Source organism: Caloenas nicobarica, chromosome 1 (genome assembly GCF_036013445.1).
Source record: "Caloenas nicobarica isolate bCalNic1 chromosome 1, bCalNic1.hap1, whole genome shotgun sequence".
Lineage (NCBI taxonomy): Eukaryota > Metazoa > Chordata > Aves > Columbiformes > Columbidae > Caloenas > Caloenas nicobarica.
Window position 1 is genome coordinate 77068458 of NC_088245.1, and position 19971 is coordinate 77088428.

A 19971-nucleotide genomic window follows, 5' to 3' on the forward strand; every position below is an offset into this window, starting at 1 on the left:
TGTCCAGACAGTTTTCCACTCCCTGTATTATCCACTATATCCGACTCTTCACCACTGTGGCCATAAGGATACTGTGGAAGACCATGTCAAAGCACTTGTTAAGTTGAAAAACATCCACAGCTCTCTCCTCTTATCCACAGTGTAAGTTGTGTCATTGTAAAGGCAATCAGGTAAATCAGACATTTTTTGCTCTCAGTAAGTTGATGTTGGCCATTCCCAGTCATCTTCTTGTCTTTCATATGTGCTGATAAATGGCTTCCAGGATGATTTGCTCCATAAATGTACAGGGGTCTGATGTGAGTAGTAGGCCAGTAGTACCCCAGATCCCGCCTCTTGCCTTTCTTGACCTTGTCCAGTCATCAGGAGCGCTACCTCATCCTCATGACTTATCAAAGATTATAGAGAGTGGCCTCACTAAGACATATATGACTGTATGATCTTCAGATGTGTCCCTTCTAGTCCCATAGACCTGTGTAAGTTTGTTCTGCTTTGTACTGTATCTCAGCTCCTAAAACATTGTTTTGGATCTTACTTCAAATTGACCTAGGCTGCCAAAGGGAATAATAAAAATGCCAAGATTTGCCTGATTTTGAGTTACAGCCTTAAAATCACAACATATTCTCTTGATCATAGAGATAAAATGAAGTCACAAAAATTGGAGGCAGATTTTGGAGACCCCTGCCTCCCAGGCACTTTCTTAATGGTTTTATGAAATAATTGGCCACTTTGAAAAAGCAGATTTGAATAGAAGCTTACATTTTGAATGGTTATGTTTATCTGGTTCATAAAATAAGCTGAAATTTAGATTTTCAGAAGTGTTCCCAAACCATGACATACGTGTTCAGAGTTTCAGGCATTTAGTCATATTCAAAGCCAAATAAATCCTGTCTAGTGTCAGTGTTATTTTTAGGAAAGTAACCAGGCTCTATTGCCACGTGCTAGAGATCCTACTTTAGTTCAAAAACTTTGGAACTAGAACCTGGAGAACTGATCTGTCACTGCTAAACCCTTGCAGACACTGAAGTGACATATTAAAGGGCTGAATACCCATGTAACTTCACCTGGTAACTTAGTCAACATTCCTGATCCAGTGCTGAATGACCAACAGCCCAAGCTTGTGCTATTTTATAGGATATTTTAATATCCAGAAGCAGTGCTTATCCCACAGTACAATGGACTATTGTTAAAACAATAAATCTCCTGAGCAAGCCATAGGTATAGCATGTTGATAATGATTTTGGTTATTTCTTGTCTAGAGATCCAGGGAGCAGATACATGAGACTTTGTTCCAGAGTTAGGAGCTTACAGTGGAAAAATACAATGTAAGGTGTCCCAGACTGCCTTATGTAAATAGATGTCCTTCTCTTTAGATCCCTGTTTCTGTCTGAGTTTTCTGGTGGGAATTCAATAAGGATGTACGTGGGGCTGTAAACATCACTTCAAATTCACAGGAAAGTCTAATCGTTTCAAATGATGAGCTTTATCATAGTTCAGAAGGAATCTAAATGTCAGTTACATGACAGTGCTTTATTTGTGTATTCAAGTTATTTTTCTGCTCCCTCATCAGAACAAAAAAAAATCAGAAACATGCCAAAAAGTCTGAAACAAGGAAAATAATTTTTTTTAAAAGAGTAATAAAAGAAAGAGTAATAAGGAGTAATGAATATACTGAGGTTGCCTTTCACAGTGAAAAAAACCAGTGGAAAATGGTCTGTAGGACCAATATCAACATAAATTTTGAACTTCCATTGTTTCCCTTCCATATAAGTGCAGCTTCTCCCATGTGATAGCTTGGAAATAAGTCATTTGCTTCGGCTGTTTATTTCAGACCTAAAACTTGTGTTTGCATTTCAAGTATATAATGAAGTTAGCTAGTCATGAGGTGAAGAATGAGTTGAAGCAATTTCTAACAGAAGCATAGCTGGTGACGTGCTTCGGTTTATCTTGTACATAGACCTCAGCTATTCTATTTGATGGAGCTCGTGATAACTTTTTGCCACATTCTACTGTTCATGTTCGCTTTCTGTTACTAATATGTTCTCATGACCTTGAATTTAAGAAGTTTCATCATTACATCTCTCCGATTATGCAAAATGTTAGAGGTATTGGCAGATGTCCTCTTGTTCACTTGCATCTTCATTCTGTTAGAGTTCGTCATGTAGTAAAGTCCAAGTCACCAGGAAAGTTGATGAGTATTTATCCTTTTCGGTTTGTTTTACTAAATCTCTGTGAAAATAAGAAAAGCTGGCTTAATTCCCTCTATTTATACATAGAAATAACTCTTGTTCACTGAACGACCCTTACCCTATAGATCCAGTCATCCATGCCATGGGAAAAAAAAATTGTTGTGTCTATTCATTTTCACTGGATGTCATCCAGAAAGCAGAAATATTACTGCTTATGTTCATCTTGTGTTGATGAACTGCAATAAAGGACTCTTCATGTGCCAAAGTTAATCTACTAATGTAAGATTTACTGCTCTTTGCAGTGCCATGCCAAACGTACATCTTCAGCACTTTTTCCTGGTTTTTAACCTTAACTCTTTACTCCTGGCAGATCATCCTACCATTAAACTCTACCCAAGTAAAAAAGTTTTAAATGGCCCAAAATTTTTTCCCTTCTCTGAAACATAAAATGATTTGATATGTTGGCCTATGAGGACATGCACACATTCACATACAAATGGAAATGCCAGCATTGTCATTTACAGAAAAATTCTTCAAGCAGCAGTGTCAGCATCAAAGTCTATAAAGTAGTCCTTCCAGGGGATAAAATGAAAATCAGAACTACATTACTTAAACAGTTAGGTTCAGGTCCTGCAAGTCATACCTAAGGTAAGCAAGAACTCCTCCTGGAAATAAGGAGTTGCAGACTCAGCTCCCTTTTCAGAAAGCCGTTCCAAAAGACATGTCAATCCATTTGTTAGCTGTGCTTGCTGGCAGTTATATGCAAATCCATTGGTATGCTGATTGCTTCTTCTACATGATGTTATTACATAACACACATGGCATAAAAAATACAAAATCTGTCTAGTAGAGCGTGTGTGAATGTATATGGACAGCAGAGTTCTGTCCCATGCTGTTGATGCATGTGTGCCCCAACCACTTGCTTTCAGTTTGTTTGTGAGTGCCAGCAGCTCATTCCATAACTGATGAAGAGCTCTGTGCCCAGCACAAAAGAAAAAAAAAAAAAAAGTTACACTTTTTTTCTTTTATTTTGAAACGGGGAAGTCCCTCCAAAGGGCCAGTCTAAGTTCGCCTTGAGGGCATTAGCAGAGACTACTTCAAAATAAAAATCTTTTAGTGCTAGTCATTGAAAGATAAAGCCTTTTCTGTTCCGTGTAAATAATTTTTGATCAATGTACTGTTCTAAGGCAATTCCCAATTAGCATATCCTATAGCTTCTTGTCAGACCCTGTCCACAGGGTACAATTGTGACACAGACTGTGAATATTCAGCAATAGGAGTCTGTAAATCTGAGTAGGTAATGACAAAGCCTCTTTAGGGAAAGCCAGAATGAGGTGAGCTGTGTAGAATAATGGCAGTCTTGGGGAACAGGGGGGTATTTTAATCAAAGCCAGAGCAACTGAAAAAGATACTATTAAAAGGACTTGCACTCTGAAGTAAATACTTTTCAGATAAATGCACGGTTCAAACTGACATGCTAAATTGGCATCCTTACATCCACTCTGTTCTCTGGATCAAAGCAAAGTTAATCATTTCACTTACCTTTTATCTGTTTTATGGATGTATGTGTGTATGTGTGTGTATGTATGTGTACAGTGTGCGCATGTGCACACGCGAGTAACAGAAAAGAATGGCAATGAGGGAGGGGTTTTTGCTTTTTCTGTAATGAAGTTGGAGATTTTTTTTAAATGTAGTGGTACCTAATAGTCATTGCCCACTGTTGTAAAAGCTCAGAAGTATTGCAGCTTTCTCTTGCCTGTGTTTGCCCAGCCACCCTTCTACATACTACAAGCACTGGGAAATTTCAATGACACAGCTTGGAATGGGTTCAGTGACCTCAATTATGCCCTCCCACCCACTCCAAACTCCTTTCAATTTGCAAAAAGCTTTAAGTGGACAAAACCCAGATGCCTTTTGCTTGTAGTTCAGTAAGAACAGATTGGGCATGTAGATTCTTGTCAAAGTGATATATGTAGTTCATTTTCCATTAACTCTTTCTTAACTAAGGATTTTAAATTCTCAGTTCCAAGTCTAGCACTCTGCTTTGCTTCCTGCTGCTTTTTAAAGTTCATTATGCCTACAACATCATTTAAAAAAATGAACTTTAGAAAGCCTCAGCTAGACATTGACTGATACAAAACAGATTGAATGTTTGGTTCTGCTTTTAAAGGCAATCACTCTTTTTTTTCTTTTTAAGCTTATTTCATATGTAATAACCCATCCTGTTGTCTAAGACTGTTCGAAAGCACTAACTAAAAATAATAAATAAAAACACGAGTTTGGGGGGAGAAAGAAATCATGACCTGTGGGTATGATTTACCAGTCAAAACCAGTACATGGGCCCTGATGACCCTGAGAGCTTGCTTCAGTTGGCTTGCTTAAACTTAGATTGCTTTCATAATGTTGTAGTATTGCCCCAAAGAGTCGGTGCCTTTCCCTTTCCCCAGAACATTTCATTACACTCCTTTTCTCCCTTTCTCTCTCTCTCTTTCTCTCTCATTCTGCAGAAACATGTGCTGTCAATAACGGAGGCTGCGATCGGACTTGCAAGGATACCGCGACAGGGGTACGATGCAGTTGCCCAGTTGGATTTACCCTGCAGCCTGATGGGAAAACGTGCAAAGGTCAGCTTCTGTTTGCTTTGCAATGCATCATTTGCCTTCAGCGGTTCCAGTGCAAGATGTAAATATTCAGTTATTTAATCAATACTTTTAAGTTAAGGAAATACTGGCATAGTGATTGCAATTGAGTTCATTAGCTTTCTCCTTCCTTAATTTTTCTGTATTTACCTATTTCAGTCATTTTTCTCTATATTTATTAGAGGGTTTTGTTACTGCAAAGAAACGAGATACAGAGGTCAAACCGTTTCAAATTGACCAGAGATTTAGAGGAACAACTCTGGGCTGCAAAAAGCCTCTAGTTTCAAAAGATAGTCTGATACCTTTGTAAAACTTCGGTCCTCTAGTGATGTCTGAATTTGTCTATTCAAAAAGCGAGTTAAAATTCTCAATCAGTACTTTATTACCTTCTAGTAATCAACTGTTTTTTACTAAGTGAAGCCAAGCAAAAGATGCAGAGGTATTGCTCAAAAAAACCCAGACAACTGTCCGTTTCTGACCCTTCAAAACACAAGTAGCCAGCTACAAAGGAAAATCAAAACGTTTACTAGTGCACAAGTCTAAACCAGACTGCCGATGCTCAGATTTTACCATTCCAAAGGCTGCACAAGAACCTTGGCATTTTGTCCTTCATGACTGTGTTAAAACTGAGGTTGGGGGAATAGAGAAGAGCATCTGATATCACTGTCAACGTCTGATCTCAGTTAAGGAGACAGGGACAGTGTTCAAATATCCCTGCAGAATCACACTTAATGGCATTATGCATGTGAGTAAATTTTAATACCTCTTAGTAGGACAAGGCCCTTCGTCAACCATTTTCCAATCTTGTATGTATTTCTTTTGAGGTCCATTGCAAGAGAGTTGATGATGGACATCCAGGAGGACATTGCATATATTGTTGTCACAGAGAATACTTTTTTATCACTCAGTGATTTAGCATATGTTGACCTAACTTGCTAAGACACTGTTGGGACTTTTTTTCCTTCAAAGTAACCAGAAATGTCAGAAAATGTTCAGTTCCAGGGCTTGATGTTACTTAAAATAGTAAAACCCACAAAAATAAACAGAAAATGTGTGGTTTCCTCTTGCTCCAGGCTGAAAAATCCCAGTGCTTGGGCATGATCCTGTTAGTATTTAGAGAAATAACAGTCCATTTGCCTGTTTATTTGAAAATAAAACATTTAAACTGCCATTGCACATGATGTTAATAGTTAAGGGTGAGCACACATCAAAAATTAGTCGTTTTAGTTCAAGCCACATAAAAATAAATCTTCGTTTTTACAGGCAGACTACCTAAGCCATAGCAGAGCAATAACAGTGATTCCAGCAACTGCTTAAAAAGGAGGCATTTTAATACTGTAACATACACCTAGACTTCATCATAATGTTTATTATTGAAACTGCATCATGAAAAAAAAATAGTTCTAAATTTAGAAATTTGGCCATAGAACTAATATGAAACAATATTTATATAATAATCAAGTCTATTATTAGTGCTACAGACAAAATGAAATACTTAACCGATCTTCAAAGCAATTACCCTAGCTCTAAGCTCTTTCACATTTTTTATTTTCCCCATTTTTATGAGAATAAAATACAAGAAACAGAATCTGTATTTTTATGATGCTGCTGATTCTTTCTTACTTTCTTAAAATAAGCAGCAACTGGAAATTAACTCACATGGTTTAACAAACCAACTAGACCATTTCTTTTTAATCTGTATTGACATTTTCGTCATAAAATGGTAAAATACATGTTTTACATTTACTTTAACTATAATTAATAATATTTATCTAATATACAGCACTGTGAGATTTTGGGGCTAGATTCAGCTTCCTTGAAGCTAAAGTAACTTCTCATTTAAATCTGTGTGCAAAAGATCCTGCATGTGAAGTGACCAGGGGAGCTGCTTGTGTAGCTTTGCAGGCAGCCCTTAGTCAAGGCTGCTCTCTCTAAGATTTACATCTTCTGAGTGCAAAATTGAGCATTTTGGTGGAGTGACACTGATGCCTTCTCGGCTCCTCTTGCTTATAGGTAAAGCCTGGAAAAGGCTGGGGTGGGGAAATTCAGTGTGCACATATTCCTTCCTCTGAATTCCATAGGAAACAAAAGAGTGATCAGCTCAGGTTTTATCCTTTTATTTTTTTTTCTCTTTACTCTCCTTGATTTAACTGGCCCACAATTTCTCACATATATAGTTGATTGTTCCTGCTAACTGTAACATTATGTGTGATAAGAGCAATGGATTATCTGTTAAAGCATCTTCAGAGATCATGCAGCTGTCACATCCTGTCTTTTTGGGGCAGATTTTTCAAGTCCATCAAGTGTCACAGCTTCTCCAAGTGAGGTTTTTCATAAAAGCATCATCTTAAGAGAGGTTATGTTTCTAAATATGGGAGAAACATATGCCATTATCTGTTAAAGGAAAGTAGAGAGACAGGGCATGCAAGAAAAGCTGAGAGAAAGTGGAGGGATGATTAATATATTAACCAAAAAATGCAATTGTGGGTTGAGCAAAATGATTAATGCGTTTAGGTTGAATTTAGCAAATAATGTTTCCCAAAAGAATGTTTTTATTGGAAAGTCTACGATTTTTCAGTCAATTTTGGCATCTTCCTCTCTGAAGACATTTTACATAGTGCAGCTACTATTTGAAGTTATGTAGTTGTTTAGATACAAGAGGCTTAAATAAGACTCAAACAAACATTTGAACTTCTGAGTACTTCTAGGTGAACATCGTGTAATTTATTAATCTGTAATTTTAGCTCACTTGTAGGTGATTTCCTCAGTAGTGTGCTTTTACCATACTGGCTTTCTGTGGAAATTGATTGCCACTTTTCTTCCTTAGTTTTTACAAGGGAGTCAGCTAAATTAAAGAGTATTTTTTGTTTTAAATTAATGAAATAAACAAAAATCGTATTTTTTCTAAATAACAAAAAATACTAGATGGTTCAGTTCAAAATCAGGGCTTGCCTGTTTGAGACACTGTATAGACACATATAATGGGAAAAAGAGTTTACTGTCCGAAATGTTCACAGATTTTTGCTTAGTAGTTTGGAATGTCATTAATTGTTTAATATAGGAAAAGGCAAGTAGACATACAATAAGAAAGGCAATTTTTAAAGAAAGAGTATATGCAGACATGCTTCATTTGCCAAAAGCACATAAACCGTATTAAATGTAACTAATTGTTCTACACTTTATTTGCAAGATCATATTTCATATTCTATAGTTCTGTCATAAAAGCTGGGGTGGATTCAAATCACAGAGTACAGAACTGAGTCGGGACTGAAACTCTGGTATTTCTCTTGGCCCTTTCCCAATGTATCAGAGAATGGAGGATACAGGAAAGCAATTTCCAGGTAATACAAGGGACCTACCTTCAGCAGTTTTGCATGTTGATCTCTTTCACAGGCTCAGTGGGAAATGGCAGTTCATTGTACCTCAAAGAATCAAGCTCCTTTTGTTAATGCATGGTGCAGTCTGGTTTATATCAAATGTCAATAAAATAGGAAAAAAATTATTGTGGAGAAAGTTTTAACATGGAATATGTACAGATAGCTACACAGACCATAGGAAGACTACTATAGTGGAAGATTGTTTTGGTTTCTGGAAGCTGAAAAAATCATTTTAATCTCTGATTCTTTCTCCCTTACATATACTGCTTACCTGATCTCATGGTGAAATAAGAGCAAAAGTGCTGTCTGTGGTCTAGGTAGAGTGACCTTCAGATGTGTTGACGGTGGCTGGGATAAAAATTCATTAACCTTTTGCTTTTCTTTAAAAGTCAGTCTCAAACTCAAGTATTCCCTCAGATGGGTTGGCAGACAATGGAGAATGCTCCTGTTTTCCCTTCAGCTTTCCTATCAAACTGGCTCTTAATAAGCCAAACCATGGAGGCTTTTGTCAGCTAAGAGACGCATCCCAGGCAGAAAGAGTTCCGTATTCTCCCTCTAATTAATGCTATTTAATTTCTCCCACTGTTGTAATGGAGTGGTCCCAGCTTGACACTGAGTTTATTTGATGCTGTTGGTTATTGTGCCGCCCGTGACAAAACAGTGTAGTTCATTTACTTAAATGCCAAGCAAGTCATCCCACGGAAGTCAGCTAATGCAGCCAGAAAGAGAGCCAAAGGACTAAAAGACATAGCGGCCCAGGATGCTTATTGCTCATTGCCTCCTACCCACTTTTTAATATCCCCTGTATTGTGTATATCAGGGATTCTGTGGCCCCTACCTCCCTTGCTTGTTGGTTTCTGTGCATCCTTCCTGCTGAGTACTCTTTTCACGCATCTGTGTGTAATCTTCCCTCAGTGAGAGTATTTATCAGTTTAGCATTTTAATTATATTGAATACAACTTATGTAGCCAATAAAGCAGGAGACTCATTTGCGAAAAAACTTCTGGGGTTCAGTCAGACTAGATTAAATTTAGGACAGTTTTCTGAGGATTGTTTAACTCCAGCTGCCAAACTGGATCAAACAATAAATAGCTCATCTGCCCAAGGGCAGCTACAGAAGGATGGGGGACAACCTGAGCAAGGGAGCATTCTTCTTCCAGGACTTACAGTAGAGAAGGACTGAGAATGACTGTAAAAGACATCTGAGAGAGACAGGAGCTTTCTTTGTGGATTCTCTAAGAAGTGAATTAGAGCAAGAGGAAGGGCCACAGGCTTCTGGCATGGTGTAAAATGTAGGACTGTGTATCTGATGTGCTCCATCTCTGCCTCGGGCATTTAACAAAGCAACTGTGCCCCCAAGGCGCTGTTGTGCCCCAGACTAATGCAATTTCCCAGCTCCATACACATAGGCATAGAGGAACTGTGTAGGGTGTAGCACTTGCTGAACACCTGGCATCAAATGGCAGAGGAAACAGAATTTTTAAGCAGGAGAAGAGAAGCATAAGTGGATTTCTAAGGGTTATGGAGCAAAAGCCACATCTCAAATATGACTTTTCTGTAAGCATCTAGAGAGTGCCACTTAACTTTGCAATGCCCTGTACATGTTTTGTAATAGCAAGACGTGTATTATTTTGTTTAGCTGACTTTCTGTGTTGCATCATTTTCGTAGGTAAGCTTGACAGTGAGATTTTAGGGAGGTAGATATTCAGGTGTGCTAGAATGTCAGTGGTTTTAGTAGCAATATGATGTTACATTGATAATCTGCCACTGGCTGTGGCTAAATACAGTGGTGTTAATTCGCATGCACGAATAGATCTTTTCCAAGCTCAGGTGATCCCATGGACATGTATTCAGGAGACAGAAAGGTCCCTACACATCTCCACCTAGAGATGCGGCATTTTATTTACTGTGCGACAGTAAGTAGGCCCTTCTTAGCACTCTGGCATATTGTTTAACTAGAGCGGTGTTACGCTGGGGGTTATGTGGCTGGATGCTGTTTAGGCAAACATTTCTTCTTCTTGCTGTCTCATTGTCATGGTTACCCAGCAATGTGGTGTGCTCTCCACTTCCTTGAAACAGGCCCCCATCCTTTTGCATTCAGATGCAGCAAAGAAATGTGGCACTTACACGCTTAAATACTTGACTGTGCTACAGTGGGAACATCAGAAATGCCTTAGTGTTGAATGGTTTGTCCACTAACGCAACTCTATAACCGTCCTTATCATCATGCAATCTACAAAAGAAGAGCAGGAGCATAGAAACTAATGAACAATTTCAGCCAAAGGACCAAATCAAAGTTTATTGAAATAAAAGGGAATTTTTACATTGGCTTTAGTAGGCTGACATAGTAATTGCTCTTTTTAATCTTTCTCAACTGCAGCCTATTACAGCAGGAAAATGCATTTAAAATTGGGGTTTTGGAATACAAAAAGTGAAACTCTGAAAGTTAATTAATTTTTGAAAACGGAATTGTTTCTCTGAGGAAAGACTTTATTACAGAATGAGCTTCATTGAGGCAAAATATGTCACATTTAGTTAAATATTAACTGAGAGGTTTCATTAAATTAAATGTTTAAAATTAATGCTTGACATAAGTTCGATACAAGAATATGACTCAGATGTTGAAGGCTTTCCTCTCTTTTCATTCAGAACACACTAACACTAAGTGAAAAGCTCACAACGAACAGTTTAGCTGGCCAATTTGGCTTCGTTTCCTGGCTACAGACTATCTGTGAACAGTTATGATTTCCTCCATCATTCCAGTAGTCAAAATCACTTAGAATTTGATGTAGGTTTTTTTCTCTACATTTGATTAAATTGACGAAAACTTTCAGAATTGCATCTTGTCAGTCCTGATCAATTCATGTGAAACTGAAAATATTTCTTCTTTTCTTAGAAAGAAACACCAGAAGGAGTTGCAGGTTGTTTATATTGTTTATTATCAGTAAGATGCAGTTGTTAATCTGGTACACCAATTATTTGCTTCCTTGACTTATGATACTACCTTCGTTTGACTGTGATCGATTGTATATGTATCAGAGTAGTATATTTTTTTCACTGATTGCCTAAATGGGGAAGTTTTTGCAGTAGGAGTAATTACCTATGATGAAGTCAGGTTTTGTGTAGTTAGTGTCCCTGACTTGACATTTTTTTTACATGCCAGTAAAAGTTTGACAGTAAAATATATCCCTGTGCAAGATAACCTCTATACAATACGTGCATCAGTCAAGTTTACACCAAGACAGATAGAACTTAAGTGGCACAGATGGCCACACTTTTCATATCATGGAAGTGTCCCAATAACTTTAGAATCAAATCTGTATGTTTGGATCAGGTCTTCTGAACTAAAACGTATCTTTCCTAAGAGGCAAATGCAAGGCAGACACAACTGAATACATATGAATGAACTTTTTTTTTTTTTTGGCTTGAGCACTATTGTAGTTTTCTTCCTTTGCTATAAAGAGGCCTCCTTGAAAGTAGTCACTCAAATACAAAACGTTTTCCTTGGTTGGGCTGCCACAGAAAATTCTTAGGTTTCTGAGTGAGACCATCATCTTACCAAAGGTATACATGACTTTTTCATAAATGCATAAGAAGCATTTAAAAAGACACCACTAAAATAGCATGCTGAATGGTAACCTAAGGTCTCAGCTGGAGTGTATAACTTCCATTTGAAGGTACACAATCACAAAATTTAGATATTTAGCTTCTGCGTAACTTCAAGGAACATATTGCATTAGAATCACTAAGATACTGTGCTATAAAGCTGGAATCGTGTTCCCTGTTGAATTAATTCACATATATCGGCAGTTTAAAGTAAAAGGTATTTAAATTATCACCTCAAGAATTTAAACTTCTAGAGATTGCTTATAGAGCCAAATCTGTTCATAGCTGCCTGACCACCCCTACTTGAGATCTGCAGGCTACTTTCTGTGCATCTCCCATTAGCAGTATCAGTTAGTGTGATATCTGTGGTACTCCACACAGTGAAAGGAATATTGGTGCCTGCTCTACGCTAGATTGTGTGAGTGTCAATATGTATTGGATTGGCACTCAGAGCAGGTCCTGTGACATACAAAAAGAGCTTCTTCCAGCTCATCTTTCTCTAGCAACACAAAGATTTTTAAGATGTGAAGAGGTCGGTTTAGCTTCCTCCACATTAGACACATGCGTTTTTTGAGGAAAAGAAACATTATGAGCCATTGGCCATAATCAGCCATTAGCATTTTCTAGTGCTCTCTCAAAAAAAGGGAAAAAACATACATGCAAATGGTGTGAAAGAATAAACTCAAATGAAGTAAGTTGCTGGCAGTCATCACCTCCACTGCAGTCAGGGTGCTGTGGTAGCAGCAAATGTTAGCATAAATGTCAGTCAGAAGATTACGAGCAGCAGTGGGGTTTTTGAAGGGGACATCTGGCAAAGCCAGAAAGGGCAGAGACCTGCTTGTCTCATTCCCTTTTCTTCTGATTACATTTTCCTTGATAATTGCAGCACCTGAAATGGCCATTTACTTCTGTGGCAGATCTTTAAGATAATCTATGGAGTTAATAGAGTGGTTGCACTCTTAAGTTTAAGACTAGTTCCTACCATTGCTGCTTGATGCTAGAGTAATTTGACGTACAGCACATTAAATGTCGTTAACATTCTGCTGATACGGTGCCTTATATTGTATTTGGTTTGGAAAATAGTGTATGGAAAATGGTCCCTTAGCCTGACTCTCTGTCAAAGTTAGAGTGATGACTAAGGAGAACAGCTTTTCATTAAGCTAATAAGTAGCTTATCATGGCCTGCTGCGCATAAATAAAGCTATCTGGGTTGGATTGCTCTGGGATATCCCAGAGCAACAGTATGTGTGTTGCTTAGAGTCTGTCAAAAGTAACTAAGGGAAAGACAGGATTACTCTTAGTAGGCTTTTATTTACTATTTTGGCATCTCCAGTGGAAAAAATGCAAAACTTTGCAAATGGAAACAGATTGAGATACACTGAGTGCTTAGACCTTCTATGAAGAAGCTGACCCAAGGAGACAGAACATTTTAACCATGATTTCTAGGAGTGGCAAGCGATCGGCCATATACACTTCAGGCTTTTTAGGGGAAAAATTCGCAGACGTTTCAGAAAATTGAGTCCTTGTGGGATTTCAAGTCAAGAACCTCAGAAAACAAACAAAAAAAGGCATTGAAAATTACTGTTTCATTTTTAAGATAGAGGTTATCATCCTCAGGCCTTTGTATGGACTGTACCTTCTGTGACCCTTCCTTTGATCCCCAAGGTCCATATTGCCCCTGCCATGGATACTGAACTAGAATGTCTGTCCTGTCTTCTATGCGTCAGCTCTCAGTGGTCATCAACTTTGATTCTGGACCTTATGCCTTTTACTTCTCTCAGGAATCCCACAGTGTCCCATTTTTTAGAATATGATCAGAAGAATAGGTGACCCCAGGGAAAAATAAGCACATCAGCCTTGGTAATTCCTGATGGGATTAGAGGTTTTGCATCATATGGCTAAGTTACCTCCTATTGCACAAGCTTAAAGGTATGTGCATTGGGAAGTAACATGGAACAGCTGGCACCCTCTAAACTCATACCCTATCGCAATATCATGCTCATAAGCACATGCAAATAGTCCAATCCCAGCCTATAGGGTATCCACTATACTTGCCTTGAAACTGTATCTGAACTGAGTTACCCATTCCACTTCCCTTCAGAGTCTGATCGGTGAGGAATAAAGTGACTCTTCTTGACCCCAACTATGGAAAAAAAAAAAGAAAGAAAAAAGTGAATGTTAATACAGTGGTGCAAAGAGGCCTACGTTCTCCACTCACATGTGAAAGTCAATGCAGCACAAAATTCCAGTTCCTCTCTGGTTTCCTTGTACCTTCTGTGTCACTCACACAGAAAAACGTCCTACTCCAGAGGAATCGGGCTTCCCTGATTTTTATCAACAGCAGCCAGTAGCCTGTTTGTCAAAGCCAGTTCACGAGCTGTCTGGAGTCAGGAGGTAGAATTTTAGAAGTTAGTTATTGAAGTATGCGTTGTCTTTTAACAACCCTTAAGTGTTTAATGAAGTGGTTTATTTTGAGCCATTCTTGCTCCCTGAATGACTTTCTCGCTGCTTCTCATCATCTTAAACCAAGAGTAAACTTCCCAATAGCCAAATCAAGATCTAGTTTTCATAATTCGTTATACAGCAACTCTACTTCCATCAGACCCCTTACATGACTCTGTACCACTTACCAGTGTTTGTTACTAGAAATAAGTGCATGTTCAAATATAAACACCCTTTGAGTTTGCTTCTCTGTACATGTAAGCAAAGAACTATCAGAAAATAGAAGAGATCAGATATTATCACAAGCCACTGCAGTGATGAATCAAAACAAAAAATACTTTTGCCCTGTCCATGTTGAACACAAGGCAAGTACAAATCTTGTGGCTGAGGTCTATCTTTTATCCTAAAAACAAGTAAAAAAACCCAAACAAACTCTTAAATGTTTACATGCATAAATTGTATGACACAGAATGGAGAATGGACAGAGGAATGTCTTTGCCTTGCCTGAGAAGTCAGCACCTAAATAAATTCATGAACATGAGACTGATGTGAAGAATGATGATAATGAAAATATGGGTCCTCCAGTAACTAGGCTAGTGCTTTTAGGAGGAACAAAAATAGTCATTTTCTATATACATGATGCACAGATTAAATGTTCAATTAAAATAGCTGAACTTTTCTTTAAAATGCCTTCTGACAAACAAGTTCTGACCATTTTCCAGTGCTTCTGCATAGTTAAAGCATCATGAGATCACAGGCCATTTTCAAGAAGCAAGCAGATAGCTTCTTGGTCAAGGCAGACGTGTGTGAATCTCAAACTTCTCGAGTGATTTATGGACACCAACAGATTTTCTGGGCAGATGTTGCAGCAGCAGCAAAGGATCTCCCTGTCTCTTCCCCTTCCTAATACACCTCTTCTGGCAAAGCCCTTATGATGAAGAAAATAGAGGCATTTGTGCCAAAAAGGTGACCAAAGACAGACAGTGGGTGGTTTAGGACTATGAAGCAATAGATGCAGCTGCCTAACCAAAGAAAAAAGTAATGAAAACCACTTTAAATGAGAGGAAAATTAGGACTTTTGTCATGAAAACAGTGGTCCTGTTCACTGCTTAAGTACCGGCAAGAGTTTCTGAGAACACAGACCTTGTAACCTCTTTGTGAAAGCACCGAGAAGATTGTGTTATAGTGCAACTCAGTAAATGCTTCTCCAGGAATTTCTTTGGCATATGAATCAACCACACGCGTGGACTATGCAGCAGAGATAACAGGTGGACTTGTACTTGGTGAAAGAAGATGCAAAGGAAATTTTCTAAATTTATTTTATAGGAGTGACAAATGGACGACTGAAGCCAAAAGGGAATATTAAATAACAGGGGCAGTCTTGAGGTTATTTTTGTTTTGGTAGGACATGAGCAAGATACAAGACCATCTGTGTCCAATAAAACCTCATAAACGTTGGGAGTGGGAGAGGGAAGACTTGAGTATCTGATGGAGGAGCAATGGTCAAGTTCAGTTTATCAAAAGAGCTGCTTGTTTTAGAAGAGATGGGTAAGACTAGGAAATCAGACCAGAGCATGAGCTCCCAGGCAGCTACAAAAACATTTTCAGCGTAGCTACCTAGATGTGGATTAAAGAAGCAAACCTTAAGGCCTGTTGGTGATAGCCTCGTTACTGAGGCCACAGTCATTTTATGTGATTACATCGATGTTATCCAGCCTCTGACAAAGAACAAATAAAATCAACCCAATGTGAGGAAAATGGTAACAGCATCTGGCAGACAACTGGAGCAGCTCAGTAGAAAGCTCCATGTCATGTCCAGTGAGGGGGCCATAGCCATCTGGCCCAATGCTGCTGCCCTGGAAACAACTGTTTCAAGGCTTGATAAGACTGGGAGGTGACTTGGAATTAGGATTCTAATTTTTTTCCCCACTTTTTTGAGAAAAGAGGGAGTTGACCATTGTTGGTGCAGACGCAAATCTGGCATATGCTAAGATGACAGAGCATCCAACTGAGGGGCAGAGGGAGGCACAGAGAGAGGTGAAGGATCAGCAAAGTTGGTGGTAGAACCGTAGGTGGTGGAGGAGACGTTGCAGAGTCAGAAAGGTGCTGGTCACCAGCAGAAAATGTATGGAATTTGAGGGAGGGAAAGACAGAAAACTCTTGGTGGTAGGTGGCTGTAGGTGGTCAAGCCTAAGAAGGGGATCAGGAAAGTGAGAAACTGGACACTGGCTGATGGCTATGTATGTTGACTGGGCATCGGAACAGTAAATTTTAGCTATATAGACGTAATTCGATCCAGACTTTTTAAGAGAGAATTGGAGTTCCAGGCCACAATGAGGAAAAAATGAAATGATAAATCCGTGGGATTTAAAAAAAATGAGAGGAAATGCAAATTGAAGGTACCAACACAGGTGAAATATGTCAGAAAGAAGACAATGGAACAGAAGACCAAAAACAAAAGGAGAGAAGATGGAGAGCAGAATCCAATAAAACTGTGGATAACATCTGCCTGCTAACTGTTGCTGCAAATTTATCTGCTCCAGAATGTGTGTGAAACTTTCACTGCCCCTTCCCTATTTTGGAGGCGATTGCCTTTTGTTTTGTTTTAGCTTAAAGACATACAATTCATTTGTCTGCTGTAGACTTCTTCACGACAGACAAATGTAATATAACAGATTATCTTCCATTAAAAAACTGCAGACTTGGGTCAGCTGCCATGTAGCTCATTCAGTTTTGTTCCCTCCCAAGGGTTCCATCTATCCCCACAAAATAAATTCATGTGTACTAAGTTAGGGTTTTTTCATGACTAGGCAATATCCCTGTTCCCTGGAAACTTGCAGTTGTTATTTGTCTTTGTGAACCTCCCCTTTGAAAATGCCAAATCCTTTAAATTAATGCTTGGGAGGGTCATATTTTGCATTTCAGTTGCTGAAAAGACCTTGCAATTATTCAACAATATAAAGCTCCCTGAGGATCAGCAACCGCAGTTTATTATGTAAAAGTGTGCTGTGCTTTCTGTAATTTGAGGGTTGACTACTCACATAATCATAGCTACCAACATTCAAAACTTAGGGTATTTTTTTTCATTCTTTTATTATTGCTTTTTTCATCATAAAATAGAGCTTGTTTTTTATACGGCTAGATCCTGGTCTTGGTGAAGTATCTGTCTTCCCTGGTACAGAAGTGGTCACTAGTTGGTTGAAGTAACATCTTCCAAAAGTTCTGGAGGGTTAACTTTTGGTCATCAGCCGATTTTCTTTGATTCATTATCAGCCAAGAGGCATTGCAGTTGTCATGGGCTAATTGCATTCAGATGTCCTTTTCAGCAGGAGCAGTTTTATCATAGGAAAGCTACCATAGTTTCAGTGGGATTTTAGAGAGATCATCAGTATCATCAGCTGTCCTTAATACCAGTTTTATTTTTAAAGTTTAATTCATTAAATCAAACACAGTTTTTAGAAGCAAACTGAGATTCTTGGGAAATAAGCACACAACTTTCCTCAGCAGATAGCAATTCCAAGGAGGAAAGTGAAAACAATGATGAGTAAAGGTAAATTGAGTTGTTAAGTCTAGGGATTCTTGTTTCTTGGTGCAATAGTGCACAGCTTGATCACTTGCCCCTTTGCTCTTCATTGAGATTACACAGAAAAATGGAACACTGTAATGGCAAGGCCTTATTTTTTAGTGAGACCTGGTACAGAGAAGATGCCCAGGGATGTTAGCTCCCCCGTTTTGTCCAATTTATACATTAAGAGACGCTGAACTAACTCCTTTACTGTTGCCAGTGTGTAACCTTCAGCAACTTCTGCCTCAGCTCCTCCTGCATAAAATGCAGAAACATTAAACATAGAATTATTATGGTCATAGTGGCTGTGTGAATAATTAAGGTAGACAAGTAGTCAGCACAATATATTTGCACATTCCTGTAACACTATTTTAACCACAGCCCCCAGGTCTCCATGTGTTTACATGGTCACTATTACCTTCTGAATTTCCCAGGGTCTGATGTACGGTACTGTCCACATGCTTTGTAAAACAGAGACGTTATTTGTTGTCCTGAAATAAGGATGCGAGTCTTCACTGCACGTTTATTTCTTCCTCTCCATTGTTTTATAAAAAGCATTTTGATTGATAAAATGTTACAGCAGGAAGAAAACTAACTTTATTTTCTGGTATTCCTGTGGCAGGGGGGGGAGCGGGGCCAACAGGGAGGAGTTTTGCACTTAGTTCAGCCTAGACAGTAAATGACTTTATCAGTCTATTTTTTTATGTCTCCAGTCCACATTCTGGTGTCACAGCCTGACACAGCTTGCACTGTTTGGGTTCATAGCATTGCACTAACATGTTTTTAAGTTTAAAAAAGCATTCAGTGTTCAGCAAAAATTTTAAGTTAAAATCCTTTCTTTTCACATTAGATTGAGCAAATCCCCTCCCTTTCACAAATGAGAAATCAGGGCCTAAACTATTCTGACAGCATTTCGAAGTTTTTAACTTTCGAAGCTTTTTGTGCTTTATAAATCTAATTAACTGTAATAAGAAAATAATAGGTCATAATGTTTGTTTTACAAGGTGATTGATCTCTTGGCAGCCTGGCAGACTCTTTTATTGATCGGTTGGTGGATACTGTCAGAGTGGATACGTCCTGGAGGAGAATAGCTGACACCTAAATCCATATGTGACAGATTACCATCTGGGTTGGAAGACAGGTTTCTTCATGAAATTGCAAAGATAACAGGTGAAAATGGAGAAAGTGACATGAGGGAAATGTGTTGAAACCTGCCTGAACCTTTCCGCGCTCTAAGAGCATTTACACAAAGCTCTCTATTCTGTGGGCAGCCTGTTTTCAGAATGAGGGAGATTAAATTTTAATTACACTCGTTCCTGTCTGCCCAGTCGAGTTTTAATTCTGTTAATTAGGAAAATGCCTTGCCCCACAGCCTAGCCATAAAGCTAATTAAACAGAGAACCTTCATTTGCTACTTAGTGGAACTTCAGTTCAGTAATGATTATCATACATTACAGTTAATTAGCACTGTGGGAGGGAAAATGACGATGTCACTGAAGTGCAAAACTCAAATTAGAGGTGCTGTAATGTATGCCGTATTTCATTTTGTAGCTATCTGATGCAGGGAAGTCACACACTACCCTGCCTGTCTCGGTTTCACATTTGTTAAAGGAGAATTAATTAAACTTATCTCTCCTGCAGATGTGTTGTGTAGGTTTAATGTAATGAAGTTGATAAGATGCTGGCCTTTGAAATCCTTAAGTAGAAGACACTGCAGAAATGGAAATATTCCTCCCTGAAACATGCAAAGCATATTAGAGGCAATGAACTATGCAGTCACAGGTAGAGTGGTGGTACAGCACACGTCCTTTATAAAGTAAAGACAGCCGTACAATTCTGCACATATTCACAAAATCTTCCAGAGCAAAACACTACCAGCATGGAACTTGCTGCTGTATCAAACCATTCAGAAGCCCAGACCACAAATTAAAAACAACTGTCATTTGACTAAACAAATTTGACAGTAAATGACTTTGATTCATAATGCTTTGTTAAATTATAATAATCTATTTTGAAGTATTGGTCCTGAAAATATCAATACCCCATTATACAGGTGAAGTAAAGCAGAGGAGGGTTCAACTTGCCCAAACTGCTAGATAAATCCATTGTAAAACTGCAACTGGGGCTTCTAAATCCCTGTAAACTACCAGGCAACA

At 38.5% G+C, this 19971-nt stretch overlaps 1 protein-coding gene across 1 annotated transcript in view; it reads left to right on the top strand.

The window, feature by feature from the left end:
* Positions 1-19971, top strand: part of SCUBE1 (signal peptide, CUB domain and EGF like domain containing 1) — a 204472-nt gene that overhangs the window by 131769 nt on the left and 52732 nt on the right. Inside the window, exon 8 of the mRNA XM_065639776.1 lies at positions 4694-4810. Coding sequence (XP_065495848.1) covers positions 4694-4810 — 117 coding nt within the window. The remainder of the gene's footprint in view (positions 1-4693; positions 4811-19971) is intronic.